Source organism: Helicoverpa armigera, chromosome 18 (genome assembly GCF_030705265.1).
Source record: "Helicoverpa armigera isolate CAAS_96S chromosome 18, ASM3070526v1, whole genome shotgun sequence".
NCBI classification, from domain to species: domain Eukaryota; kingdom Metazoa; phylum Arthropoda; class Insecta; order Lepidoptera; family Noctuidae; genus Helicoverpa; species Helicoverpa armigera.
The window spans coordinates 4923701-4937674 of NC_087137.1; the positions used below are offsets into that span (position 1 = coordinate 4923701).

General features: G+C 38.3%; 3 protein-coding genes across 6 annotated transcripts; all 3 read right to left on the reverse strand.

Moving 5' to 3' along the window:
- Positions 1–89: 89 nt before the first annotated feature.
- Positions 90–10117, reverse strand: LOC110375416 (protein smoothened). 3 transcript variants are annotated; one of them, XM_021333510.3, is made up of 10 exons: positions 9975–10117; positions 4929–5586; positions 4636–4849; positions 3871–3991; positions 3678–3756; positions 3216–3440; positions 2625–2826; positions 2091–2261; positions 1460–1663; positions 90–1336 (listed from the first exon to the last, which is right to left on the reverse strand). In XM_021333510.3, the coding sequence occupies exons 2-10, from the start codon at positions 5584–5586 to the stop codon at positions 940–942; spliced, it is 2271 nt and encodes a 756-aa protein (XP_021189185.1). In that variant the 5' UTR covers positions 9975–10117; the 3' UTR covers positions 90–939. The 3 variants fall into 3 exon arrangements, with proteins under 3 accessions (XP_021189185.1, XP_049706128.1, XP_049706138.1); XM_049850171.2 differs by lacking the exon at positions 9975–10117 and adding an exon at positions 9678–9819; XM_049850181.2 differs by lacking the exon at positions 9975–10117 and adding an exon at positions 6816–7035.
- LOC126053433 (pre-mRNA 3' end processing protein WDR33) lies at positions 7161–10113 on the reverse strand. The gene is made up of 2 exons (XM_021333509.3): positions 9975–10113; positions 7161–9882 (listed from the first exon to the last, which is right to left on the reverse strand). The coding sequence occupies exon 2, from the start codon at positions 9862–9864 to the stop codon at positions 7282–7284; it is 2583 nt and encodes an 860-aa protein (XP_021189184.2). The 5' UTR covers positions 9865–9882; positions 9975–10113; the 3' UTR covers positions 7161–7281.
- Positions 10118–11194: 1077 nt separating the features above from the next.
- On the reverse strand, positions 11195–13766 carry LOC110375394 (uncharacterized). 2 transcript variants are annotated; one of them, XM_064039090.1, is made up of 4 exons: positions 13680–13756; positions 12969–13039; positions 11949–12000; positions 11195–11586 (listed from the first exon to the last, which is right to left on the reverse strand). In XM_064039090.1, exons 2-4 carry the CDS (start codon positions 13008–13010, stop codon positions 11372–11374), a joined length of 309 nt encoding a protein of 102 aa, XP_063895160.1. In that variant the 5' UTR covers positions 13011–13039; positions 13680–13756; the 3' UTR covers positions 11195–11371. The 2 variants fall into 2 exon arrangements, with proteins under 2 accessions (XP_063895160.1, XP_021189155.3); XM_021333480.3 differs by having other exon boundaries at positions 11198–11586; positions 12969–13049; positions 13680–13766.
- Positions 13767–13974: the final 208 nt, after the last annotated feature.

Sequence of the window (13974 nt, forward strand, 5' to 3'; positions counted from 1 at the left end):
AGAATACCTTTTCATCTTTATACTGGGGTTTGGTATCTGGTCGCAACAATGAAAGCACTCGTTTTCTCTTGTCTGACAAATAAAAGACATTTTATGAAAAAGTATCATTATATTGTACAGTTAATTAAGTTCATAAGTAAATTATTGGTAGTAAAACTTATACAAAATTATATCAAAATTTAAAGCTAGCCCAGACTAAATAAAAATAATATACAAACATGTCTTATACACAAACGTGAGTCTTATTGTAGCCGCCAGGTGCAAAACTTTTGAGGATCAACATTTAATACTAAGTAGATAGTAAAAAATAAGTGGCGATGTTATTGTCCACATCATCAAAACTATAGCCTCACAAATATCTGGTATCACAACCACATCTTGTACACAAGTTCTATGGACAAGCAACATATTCTATCAAATATTCGTAAAAAATTAAATATTAGAAAGATTTCAACATTGCTTTCAACATCATTTAACAATTATGTATGATAAGAAACTTGATCCTTACATGCTAAAACTATTTCAGTCGATTCCAATGAAACATTGAGGTGCTACCTTTATAATTTTGTTTTATGGCACATGTAGAGGTCATGAATATCACAAAAATGCATTGTCATGGATATTGTTAATGTAGAAGAAATATAAAACATTACTCCTTTGAGATTCTGATCAGTCTTTGTTTCGTTATCTTCAATGATAATCACAAATTAACTTGCCCTAAAAACCCTTCAAATAATAAAGGGCTAAAATGTGTGCTTGATTCACAGTTAGCAGTCCATTGGGCATTTGCAATTCTAATTTGAACTTTGATCCTTAAATCTAGTGAGTGTAAATTATTATAAGTAAACAATCCATGGATACTCGTTTTATAAGTATCATAGTTTTCATAGTGCTATGCATGAGTTGCAAATTTGGATATATATCACGATATGAGTGGTATCAGTCGAAGCTGAACTTGACCTCCTCGCGGGACGGATCGTTGTTGGCGGCGACTGCCTGCAGCCAGTAGCGACTGATCTGGCTCTCGATGGACGGGGTGCTCTCCTTGCGGTTGGAGGCGGCGCGGGCCTTGCGCTTGGCCTTGCTGTGCTTGGGGCGGCGGCGTCCCACTTTGGTCTTCATCTCGGCTATCTTGACGGACAGCTGACTGTCGAGCGAGTTGCGGCGCGACTCCACGGACACGTGGCGTAAGCTAATACTGATCTGTGAGTCCTGAGAGTTGCGGCGGTCGGGCGTGGAGCTGAGCGAGTGATGCGTGTGTGTAGGCAGCACCAGCGCGTCGCGGCGCCGCACGAAGCGAGGCAGGGTCGCCGCCCACGATGATGACAATTCTCCACTGAAAGGAATTTGGTCTCCATTACATTCTCGAGTATCATTACAACTGATATGCGAGTGCATAAAAATTATAGCAATATATTTTTACATGACAAAATATCGATATAAAGTGTTATAATCTAACCTTTCGTGCTTAGCATCATCAGGGTAGTCAGTAGGCGAAGTGGGGTCGATGCACAGCCCTACAGGGTCCTGCCTCGATCCGCCGAGCGAGATGGACAGTCTGCCCCGCGCCGCGAACTCTCCGCGCCGACGGTACGCGCGTGCTATGAGCTCGTGCTTGCGAGCGCGACGCGTCACTTCCTCCTCCACGGAGCAACCGCATTTCCTGTGAATGTTTGTTAGGATTAATGTCTTGTGCAAATTCTCTCAACTTCTAAAACATAGAATAATTTATAAATGTGGTAAACTGCTTTTGAACCTTTGCACAAATACTTGAGTTCAGAATAAATCTGCAAAGAACTGACTTTTGCACTCTTATGTATGGTGAAGGAAAATCCTAGGCCTAGTATATGTAGCCTAAAATTGCCTACTTGGGAAAAGATGAGGCTCATTTCTACTTATAAAAATAAGACTCCAAATTAAATCAGGACACAACACAGCTAACTCTATCCAGTTCACTTCTTATCTCACTATTAATTATATTTATTTATTTATTTATTCCTTAACATTAGACAACTAAGGGCCATAGAAAATACGATACTTCTTCCCAGGTACAAAAAATCTATAGTAAGTAGTGTATATTCATACCACACCTTGCCAGGTAGCGCCTCCAGGCGGCGGCGGCGGCCGGCGTCCACGTCCACGACGCCATGAGCGCGCCGGCCGCGAAGCAGCACAGCAGCCGCAGCTGCAGCACCGACACCGACGGACGGGCGCCCACTGAGCACTCCTTCTCGGGTTGCTTTAGCGCTTCCAGACGACAACTGTGATGAAATTGAAATTAAATAATCACTAAGTAGTATAAAACAAAGTCGCTTTTTCTGTCCCTTTGTACGCTTAAATCTTCAAAGCTACGCAAACGATTTTCATGCGGTTTTTTTAATAGGTAGACTGATTACAGAGGAATGTCTATATGTAATAACATACATTACATAGTGGGGAAATTCTGTTATCCCGTGCGAAGCCGAAGCGGGTCGCTAGTGGTAAATAAATAAATGAAGTATCTTAGCGAAGTTTGCTTTTTGAACGCCCAGCCGAGCCGCATTATGGTCCAAAGTTAAAAGTACTAAAAAAAGTGCTGTTCAAAATTCAAGTGTTCTACTTTTTACATACATAAAATTACTCACATAACATTCTTCTTAAAAGACTCCTTCCAGAGCTCAGCGTTTCGAAACTCGTAGATATGACAGGCGAAGGTGACACATATGAAGACAGCCACGAGCGCGGCGGTCAGAGAGCAGCGCGTTATAGTCTGTCTGATTTTGTTGGCGGCGCGAGGGGAAATCACGTCTTTGCTTGACACGCGGACCGCGATTAGGGAGAATACACCTGTGGAAAATGTATGTAGGTTTTAATTTTGATGTAATAAAACTTCTGTTGTTTAAAGATTAGTTCAGTAGCACATATAAATGCAGTTGCACGTATTGTGTAGGTGGTAAGCTTTACATACAGGGTGAGTTTTTAAATCATAATGCAAAACTGGTGTTCAAAAATAGTCGGCTATACAATTAAAATTGTGAAGCTTAAATAATATGTCGAAGTGGAACCCTGGTGAAAATAATAGCATTCATATCTGCTTATTTGAGGTAGCTCCTTACAATTACACATAGAGGAATGATATTCTGGACATGGAGCCAGACTGCTTACTGCCAGGGAGCAGGACTTGGTTTGACGACGTCTCGAACAAAATCTAGTCACAAAATAAAAATGCAACAAACCTCTTAACAAGAAGTAGCCTCCCAAAACCAGCACAACCGACAAGGGCGCTAGTAAAAGCGCTGCTCTCATCGGATGGTTGACGTAACCGACAAAACAGATGCCGGTCACACTGCTGCCGTCCACCTCGCCGAACGCCATCGTCGCTATCGTGAGGATTAATGGCAGTGACCACGCGACCAAGTGGAAATATGCTGCTTTCTTGTCTATGCGGTCTTGGATTTTACCTGTGATGGGAGAAATATGGTCATGTTATAAATAAAATAGTCATATTGAAATCCAGGAGTTATTTTTTTCCTGTGATTTCTACACCACCGGTAGACGGGTAGAGAAAGCCTATTGGCCTTAAGTCCGCTGTTTCACATTGCGTAAAAAGTATAAATACCAAACTCAAAAAAGTAAATTACTGAAACATTACTGGGATGACGTTAGTTCTAAATTAAATATTACAGTTAAAAACTTACCCAAAGCACGGAAGCTCATATGCCAGGCGTATGTGAATATGACGAACCAAACACAAGCTGCCATCATGAAGTAATACACCTGGAAGCAAATACGATACTTTATCCGATATCTTTAATTTTAAACAATAAATATTTTTATATCTATTAAAATTCTTTGTTTGTTAACTAATCATTCTAGAAAAAATATTATTACCAATACAAAAACTACGACGCAGGAAAGGTTTTCCTCGGCAGAAGGTTCGCCTTGTCGCCTGGTGCCGTCTTTTGAGCAGACAATATCATCCCGAGATCCCACGCCAAACTGAATCAGCCATCTATAACAAATGTGAACCACATTACATTTATTTTATTTCGATTATATAAAACTTTCATTTCGGCATTCTAGACATTTTCCACAAGATGACTAAAATATAATTTATTTAAACCATTGAAATAATACTAATAAATAATCTAAACATAAAGTTAAATTAACTATTTCAATGCTACATTTTATATTCATCACATTAACTAGAATGTAATAAACAGTGTTGTAACAATGAGACAATAAAATGAGATATAAATCGCTGTTGAGACTACATAGTTAACGCTCAATAAAATAGTCAACATGTCATACAAAAAAACAAAATGATCCCATGTACAATAGTAAATACAAAAACTTAACAGCCTTGAATATTTTTACTGATTTATTACTGTTAAAAGAATAATTTAAAACCACGACAGTTGCGAAAGTGTCCACCAAAAATGGCAAACGTCAATTGATCTCATGAGAATGGGATTAATTAAATTAAAGACAGACGTGGCTGTTGGGTCAATAAGCCAACCGTCAGCTTTATTAGGACCATAAAATGACACTTCGTAGCGTGGAATAAGGACGGTACCATGATGACACATCTCTGGCTGTATCTTTGTCTCCCACTATTGGACTTTCATTACTAAAAATATTTGAAGTAGGACGTACCCCATGGATGCGACAGCGAAGCACACGTTTATATAGAAGATGACCAGTGCAGGGTACTTGTTCGCGCTGCGCCAGTCTATCAGGAACGTGGCTACCGTCAGCAGGTTCAGCGCGAGACATACGCCAGCGCCCCACGCCACTAGACGGTGTATCTGTTGGTGCTCGTCTTCAGTGTACAGCGGGTCCCGGCACGGCAGACCGCATCCCGATATTCCTAGATAATAAACCAGCGTTTAGAATGCAAAGGTTTATTTATGACATAGAAATCACTCAGTTCTGTTCACCAAACTCACCTTCATAAAAATGCAACGGCTTATCCGTATGTATAAGGGGAGGCAGACATTTCCCACTAGTATTGAATTTCAACTCCCTCACTGCATTCTCACATCTCGAAGGAAACAATGTAACATTGCATTTCAAAAAGGACGGAAAGTACGAGGTATTGTACAGTATCGAACATGGCTCCATTGTAATCTTGCACATTTCATACGAGGGCAAATAAACCATGTCTTGGCCCAGTATTCGTTCGCATTTGGGCATGAAAGTGGAGCAAAGCAAAGGCTGTATAACGGCCCAGCAGTTTGGCACATTTATCAGTTCTCTATAGAGTTCTAGTTGAGTCTGAATTTGATACTGATTTTCATGTAACGTGAGGTGAATACTCGTTTTGTCATAGGGCAGCCTTGTCCCCAAGCAATTCGTCTTGTTGAGTGGTTCGCATTGAGCTCTCCTCACGCAGCTGTCGAGCTTGATCTGCGGCTCCGGGAACCACTGCGGACTCTTGTCTGGTTTAATCAGTCTATAGTTTGGCGTGCCGTTAATAGCTTCAAGGTGTTCTGTAGCATTGTCGTTCATATCTGTTATAGCGTTTTTGTCGCCACCATTGTCGAATTGGCTCGCTCGACATGCTAATATCATTAACAGCCAACTCAACCATCGCCAAGGGGTCATCTGGAACAAAAGAAACTTATGTTGACTATTTGTGTCTAGCAATAAGGCAGGGGCGATACGTAAAAAAAATTAAAACTACATTTCATTTCTCAACAATTCTTTATTGATGTAGGTTGACGACGGTATCAAATGAAACCCTTTGAATTTTCAAAATTTTATTCATTCAACAATGTTGTGTTATCAATCAAACCACCTATGGTTACTTAGTTGAAATATAGCTATTGACCCAAGTTCGATGATTGTCCAAGGGAAAAGGAATTTTGGTATGTGCGGGTGAGTCAGTACATTGTCAAAAATATTTTACGACCTAATAAAAGGCAGCTACCTGACATATCCTGAACTGCACATTGAAGTGCGTTCTTCAATTAGCTCACTGCTATCCTAAATTGTACTTACGCAAAATTATTTTAATGCATGTAAATAAAATTAATGGTAACATTTGAAAAGCAAATCATGTTATAAGTACCTATTGTGTAGGTAGCTAATCGAAATTAGTCCCTGATGACTTCGGGATAGACTATTTTTTATATGAAGTAATGGATGATAAGATGTGCATAGACGGGAATTCAAAATCCACGATAGGATTCGAGTGAAACCGCCGGTAGAAGCTGGTGCCTAAGCAATATGCACAAAATATTTTCGTTTTTTTTTTTTTTACAGTAGACGTCGAAGTTTTAGCAAATTACTAATGCTTAGTCTTCACAGTATGGCATGCATAGCAATGCCACATAAAAACGGCGTAATCATCACGAACAGGTAATTTTACGTCGCCTTATAAATATTCCACTTTCTCATAACACTGCAATGCTTTTTACTATGGACAAACGTGGCGATGAGAAAATTTCCTATCAATTTGTTCAGAATGTTTAACCGCTAAATATCAGAAAAATACAAAAAATATTATTGATATTCTAAAGAATTATAAACAAATTCGGCAACCTAACGCCATTACAAAATATTGAATAATGGCAACATAAAGGGTTAATTTCAAATCAAAACCACTGGCGCACATTTATGTTTAACAATTATGATGGTACTGACTAGCACGATAAGGACAGGAGGGCCCTTGGACAGGGTGATATTTATTTATTTATTAATCATTTATTTCAACCCCAATCTGTCAAAAATATTTTATTACAAAATTGGATATCGGGTAAAACTTTATTCATTTGAGATTCTTTATTTCTTTATTATTGACAAAACAAATTCAAAAAATACCAGGCTCTTACTATAAGAATGGTGAAGATGTAGAGTTGATCGCACGACGTATATCATCCAGACGTAAGGTGAGTGTTTCTACGACCTGCTGCTGTGCCCGACTCCGGAATACACCGACGACGATGTTCCTTTTCTTCTTGACCAAACAATTACCTGATACGATAACAAATAACATGTTAGCATTTGGACAACAGTATTAATACACAAGAAACTGATTAACTTACCAATGATTGCAGCAATTTAGATGAAAACACACCTGTACAAAAATCTAATGTTTTGTGACATAATATAAATTTTATTATGTGTTTAGCTTATCAAAATAAAATACAAGGCGTAAATAAAAATTATGTACAACCTTTTGCAACATCATCACTGTATTGTCTTAACACTTTCGAAACACGTCTCGAAGTCTCGATTAAAACGTAGGAAATTAATAATAATAAAGTCTATATTAAGGTTGAACAAAACGGCGGTGTGCTAGTTGGGTACGGGTTTGCCGCCTCTTCTAAAGCTCCTGTTGGCACCGCCGCCGCGGCGACCTCTGGAAGTGCCTCGCGAGCCGCTGTTACCCCTCCAGTTGTTTCGCCCACCATGGCCGTTTATGCCGCGACCTCTGCCACGCCCTTGCCCGCGCCCTCTATAGCCACCCTCCCATCTCTGATTCCGCATATTGTTGTTATTGTATCCATCGTCTCCATTGTCGTCATTATTATAACCATCGTCATCATAGTTTTGATCATAGGATGATTCATCTTCATTGTAATCCTCATCATTTTGTGAGTATTGTTGATTATCATACCCAGAGTCGAAGTGCGGTTTATTAAATCCATTATCGGGAAAAGGTGGACGTGCTGGCATATTACCCATTGGTGGCATGTTGCCCATGGGTGGCATGTTACCCATGGGAGGCATATTACCCATCATATTGGCAATGTGTGGCGGCGGCATATGCATTGGACCCATAGGATGCATAGGTCCCATTGGTGGACGAGGACCCATTGGACCCATATTTCCCATTGGCATAGGTGGACGCATCATGTTGCTCATTGGTGGAGGCATATTGTTCATAGATCCCATATTATTCATTTCAGGAGGCCCATTGTTAAAACCTTGTTCATCGCCTTGATTGTTTTGTTCACTCACATCCATTTCATTATCATAATATTCATTATCTTGATCATAATTATCATAGTTTTCCTGTTCATTATTTTCTTCATCAGGATTGTCATTTTCATTTCCAGGTTCAGGGTATTCAAATGGTTGGTAATTATCGTCATCAGCATCATCTTCTAAATGAGGCATCACATCATGAAGTTCTTCTATTTCTCCTGAAGCTATGTACTTTTTCAATGATAAAGGACCATCAGATATAGCCTTCTCCAGTTTGGAACCAGGTTCTACTGGAATAAGTTTCCCATAAATAAATATAGCTGATGGTGTTATTTGCTGCAGGGGTATAGCACCTGGCACAGATTCAACTAATGCTTGAGTCAATGCTTCAGTAGCAGCATCATCATTAGTAGGCCCATGATTCCACTGTGCTTGGAAGTTTCTAGGTATTGGTTTACTGTATGGTACCTTTTTCACCTTTTTCTCAAACTCCATTGGAACAAAAGTGGTGTCCAAATCCAAACCTGGAATGACCTTATCAGTATCAGAGGAGAATATTTCAACCTTATCCTCAGGACCCATGCCAGGTATAATTGCTGGTTCTTCTAAGTCATGGTCATCCTGAACTCCTGGTGGTAATGTGTTGAGGTTATATTTGTCTCTCATAAGATCTCCAGGACGGTTTCGAGTCCAAAACTTTGATGTATGGTCATTAGATCCTGAGCATAATATGTGACCAAGAGGGTGCCAGGCCATTGTCCAGACAATAGATTCATGAGCTCCTTCAATACAACCTACTTCCTTATCAGTACCCACGTTCCAGAATAAGATAGCTCCATCAGAACCACCTGAGCAAAACAAACCCTCATGAGTAGGATGCCAAACTACACTAGAGGCTTCTTTCTTATGACCTCTAAATATTTGTAGCTCTGTTCCTAATTTACGGATATCAAATAATTTAAGTAAATGGTCACGAGATGCTGTTATGAGCCAATTGCCATTATCATTCCATTTCAGATCCATTACTGTAGACTTATGTGCATGCAGAGTGGACAAAGCTGTCCCAGATTTGGGGTCCCATAATTTTATTGGTTGTTGATTGTCTTTGCTCCCTGACACAATGAGTGCTTTGGTGGGATGCCATTGTACACATTTAACATCAGCACCATGACCTCTCAATATTCTTTCTTCTTGACATCTATAGAAATCAAATATTCGCAATGTGCCATCGTCAGAACATGTAACAATTTTAGAATCGCTAGGACTGAAACTAATACCTCTAACAGCTTCTTTATGTGCCTGATACATTTTAACATTGTTCATATTGCTTTGCCAATATTTGATAAATCCTGAATGATCACCAGTTACCATCCAGCCTTCACCGTGGGACCAAACCATTGACCTCACAGGGGAATCATGAGCTTGTAGAATTGTTTCAAAGTTAAATGTTAACCCATTCCATAGTGTGAATTCTCCAGATGAAGCCCCAGTGATCAAACGACGACCCTCCGGCGTCCAAGCCACCGCAAAAATTGGACATCTCATTTTGTTGGTAGCAGTTTTAACAAATCGAGTAGTGACAGCATTTATAGGGTTATCGGGGTAAGAGGGTGGCGGTAACAGATCAGGTGTATACATAGCGTCGGGTTGCAGCGCGTGCCTGTCCCGCCAGTCCCTCTGCCAAACGCGACATTCTAAAGCTTTTATAATAGCAGCATTATAATCTACAGTTTTTCGCATAACGGATTTACGTAAGCGTTTACCATCGAAATCATCTTGAGTCATGTTCAGTGGCCCTTGAGGTGGAAACCGCATCTGGTAGTTGAACGGTCTAAAATTATGACGAATGTTGTTTCTACCGGGCGGACCCATGGGTGGTCCCATGCCCATGCCCATACCCATGCCAGGAGGAGGCATCCCCAAATTCGGCGGAGGGTGTCCGAAATCCATGGTTTTATACTTCGATACCTAATTAAAGAAACAAGTTCATTACAATCTCGGCCATTTGAGAATCAACTAAATATGGCCAATTAGACAGTCGTTTGTATTTTTATTCTTACCTTATGCTTATGAAATACACTATAACATTATATACGGCTCTCTTCACAACTACACAACACACAAATTTATTTATAAGTACCACCAAACAATGCTATATGTACAAACAGAAAAACTTAGAACACAACGTTAACCTATTTGGAATGCTAGGCCAAGCAAATCAGCCATGTTGCTAAATGATAGTGTTGTGACCAAAACAGACGCCACAGATTTACTAAATCAAGATAATTGACAAAAGTAAAATAGTCGATTAATGAATGTTACGCATTTTGCTTAAAGCACTAAAATGTAAACATAAATTCATCAATATTATTTTTATAATCAAATTATAGTACAAATTCATGTCAATAAAAAAAAATATACTTGTTCGTAGATGTAAAACTTCAACCACAACTCGAGTTCTTAGAGACCTCATTGTAAGGAGCTCCCTAGACGGTCAATATGAATTATGCAATATTACTATAAAAGTACTGTGAAATTAAAATGCTGTTCATTGCAAAATCATTGCACAATCTACAATACTAATTCTAAACATTAATTTTGCACAATTTCGTAATATTATGCAGTCCAGGGACCTCCTAAAATGTACTTAGTTTCCTAACAAAAGTAAAAACAAAATGGTCATCAACCATGTACACATAATTAACTTTTAGTGATAATTTATTTGTACCTACGTCTCCGCTTTCCAAACAACATGTTTATTTGTTTTACCAGCTTGTATCAAAAAAAAAAATTAAAATTTTTTTTGGACTGTTATCACCAAAAAACGCGTTTTCAAGATGGCAGCCATCGGTTGTTCCAAGGTTAACCGATGCGTCGCACCGCGGCGCACAGGCCAATTTGTATAGCAATATTGAAATCCGTTACTTTTAAAATGTTTAATTACCAATGTATTTAACCATATTAGCTGTATGTATAAGTATTTAAGAAACGGAAACAAAGTACCTATCTAGAGGGCCTAGAAACTTAGTTTCTTCTTCTGTAAACCGCCACTGGCCATAGCTACAAGAGTACCTAACTGTGCATGTTGAGATCGCAGATATACCCGAACTACCAAGCAAAGGTTTAAACCTGGTGGCAATGGAAATGTTGGTCATTACAGGTCATCTACCTATCACCTACCTACCTACTTAACAAAAAATAGAACAGAACAGCAAAACCACAGAAAAAGGAATAATTGGTCAAATAAACATTTATTTAAATTATATTATTATTAAAAAAATACATATTTTAAATCACATCTAATTTTAGGACACATCTTTAATTATACTGTCTTAATCTAATGGCCGCAGGTTCCACATGGCGGTAATGATTAAAGAGATAATTAGAGAAACAAAAATAGAAAGAATAGTTTGAAGTAGGTACTAGATGGTTGGTAGGGAGAAGTAGGATCTTTTTTTTATTCAATTTCGCTCAACACATTTTGCATCTCCTGTTGTTTTTGCATCTCACGTTGAGCTTTTTCAGTGTCAGAAATCAAGGATAGTTGATACTTGACCTTTTCTATTTCTATTCTTTCGGTAATCAAGCTTAGGGTCTTCTCGTGCGCTTGATATGATGACCTTATACTGTTGATCATGTCTCTTGCATCCTCAGACAATGTTTCCATAGGATCTGCAAAAAAGAGGTTATCATAAATACGTAGGTAGTACCTCCTTTTTTTTAATTTTTAATGGCATGGCCTTCTAGCCTATGTGCCAAATCTTCATTTTAATCGTAGTACCTCCTCTACTATCTGAATGTGACCAGTAATTTAGTTTTTTGAGAGTTTTTTTTTCATCTCACACAGGCATAGTGGGCACTGCAGTATTGTAACTACCGTAGTACCTACCTTACAAATGGTTCTTTATTTTTTTAAAGGGCTGTTTCCACTTCTGGTTACAGGAAGATATGAAGGAATAAAGATCTAAAAATACCAATATCGAAAATCTAAATATTATTGGTATCTACGTATCGAACAAAAGCAAATTACTCACGATTATGGACTAAGTTGTCGAGCTTGGTTAAGATTAGCTCATTCACCGTTATCTGGAAAATAAATTAAAAAGCGTTTTTACTTCAAGTCTATACTTAATATTATAAAGCTGAAGAGTTTGTTTGTTTGAACGCGCTAATCTCTAGAACTACTTGACCGATTTGAAAAATTCTTTCAGTGTTAGATAGCCCATTTATCGAGGAAGGCTATAGGCTACTTTTTATCCGGGTTCGTGCCGTGGTTCCTACGGGATGCGGGTGAAACCGCTGACAGAAGCTAGTCCATTATACGGCGTTAAATGCGGGTTAAAATTCCACCCATACATAGCCTAATCACTTTGCTTTAATTATATCGTAGTATATAAATTGTGTGTAATGAAATTGATGCCTATTTAGATAATTCCTGTTTTGTGTTTCAGAAATTGTCTCGTATATATGGGCAGTTTATGAAATCATCTCTGCCGGTGAACTTGAGCCTTATCATAACGAATTTCGTCACTAGATAGGGTAGTTTCCAGGGTCGAAATAATGAAATAATATTTAGTCCGCTTTTTAGATAATCAAAAAATATTGGATACGTATTTTTTCTTTTTTTAATTAAACATAAAATGACAAAGATAATACGCTTCAAAAATTAGGAGTGGGGGCCTTTTACGTCACAGTCTCCTGAAAATTGTAGCAACTTGTGACGTCACACTCAACTTTAACACGCTATATCTTAACAAGTTCTGATCCAATTTAAAAAAGAAAAAATACGTATCGCTTAATTTTGGACAATCTACAAGACGGACTAATTATTATTTTTTAGGAAACTACCCTATTGTTAAAGTAAATACCAACCTACTTAAAAAAATGTGTTAAAATAAATACGAACTCTCCTATTATGTATATTGGATACACGTGCTATAAAGTATATAGGTACCTGCTAAGTAGGTGCCTAAGGCATCTGATGATGTCGGCAATTCGGTTTATCGAGGAAACTTTTAATTTTATTAAGATTGATTTTAGATATAAGTACTTACGTATGATATAGTCTTATCCCAGTCCCTCTTTGCACACAGCATTGTCGGGTTGATATCACTGATTACCGTGACTGACCGTGACTGAAAAACGATAGAATATAATCATTTTAGCGGTTAGCCGATTGCCAAGAAGGCTTACCAATTTTCGCGCGCATATATTATAGGTGTCTTTTTCCCGCGTGCCGTATATATATACTTCTTGCCATACCCGGACAAAAGCCACTGTTACTCGGGGATAGTGATCGGTGATCGGGGATATCCCCACTGTAAATATTTTTTCTAATCGGTGTCGTAGTTTTGGAGCCTTTATGGTACTAAACAAATAAAAATGTTGCCTCTTTATTATAGGTAGTGTGATATGTAGAAGTGTGGAATAGATTTTTTTATATCGTAAAGCTCTCTTTGTCTTTATTGATAAAATTCATAATTTTAACGCAATAATTATACTTATGTGCAATATGAATTAGACGTAACAGGTAACCAAGATGAGATCATAAACAATGTAGTGTTGTGGTCTCCTTGTTTGCTGAGTTTCGAACTCGCACAACATCTAATCGTTAACCTTTGGATAACTAAGTACTATAGATACATTTTATATATATTGTAATCAAGTAGGTATTATTGTTTCAGCCTTCACCTATGCAATGACCTCAATTTAAGAAACCTGAATAAATTAAATCCATAAGGAAAGTTCACAACATAAACACTTACCTAGTTTTATTAACACTAGGATCGTGTTTTTTGGCGCAAGGTAGCTCAATAAAGACCAACGCCGACTGGCTGGCCCGGGAGAGCCCTAGCTGGCTTGACCGAAAAATGCAATAAACGCATGCGCGCTGATGATATCAGGCCAATGCATTTTTTGTTTTCTCTCTTACAGCTGCGTAAAAATTATAAGCTTTGATTTGATGGCTATTTCATAATCTCTGTAGCGGAAGTTATTTTTTTTTTCTTCTGCAGTGTGTTTTGCGTTTTATGAAAAGTTTCGGGAAGCTTTTTAGTAACT

Coding starts and splice junctions, on each gene's coding strand:
- LOC110375416 (XM_049850171.2), bottom strand. Junction 2,262..2,624: donor TCTTTTAAGAAGAATGTTAT/GTGAGTAATTTT, acceptor ATTTCATCACAG/TTGTCGTCTGGAAGCGCTAA. Junction 1,664..2,090: donor TGGAGGCGCTACCTGGCAAG/GTGTGGTATGAA, acceptor AAACATTCACAG/GAAATGCGGTTGCTCCGTGG.
- LOC126053433 (XM_021333509.3), bottom strand. CDS start 9,864: ATGGATTTCGGACACCCTCCGCCGAATTTGGGGATGCCTCCTCCTGGC.
- LOC110375394 (XM_064039090.1), bottom strand. CDS start 13,010: ATGCTGTGTGCAAAGAGGGACTGGGATAAGACTATATCATAC. Junction 12,001..12,968: donor GGGATAAGACTATATCATAC/GTAAGTACTTAT, acceptor TTTATTTTCCAG/ATAACGGTGAATGAGCTAAT. Junction 11,587..11,948: donor CGACAACTTAGTCCATAATC/GTGAGTAATTTG, acceptor TCTTTTTTGCAG/ATCCTATGGAAACATTGTCT.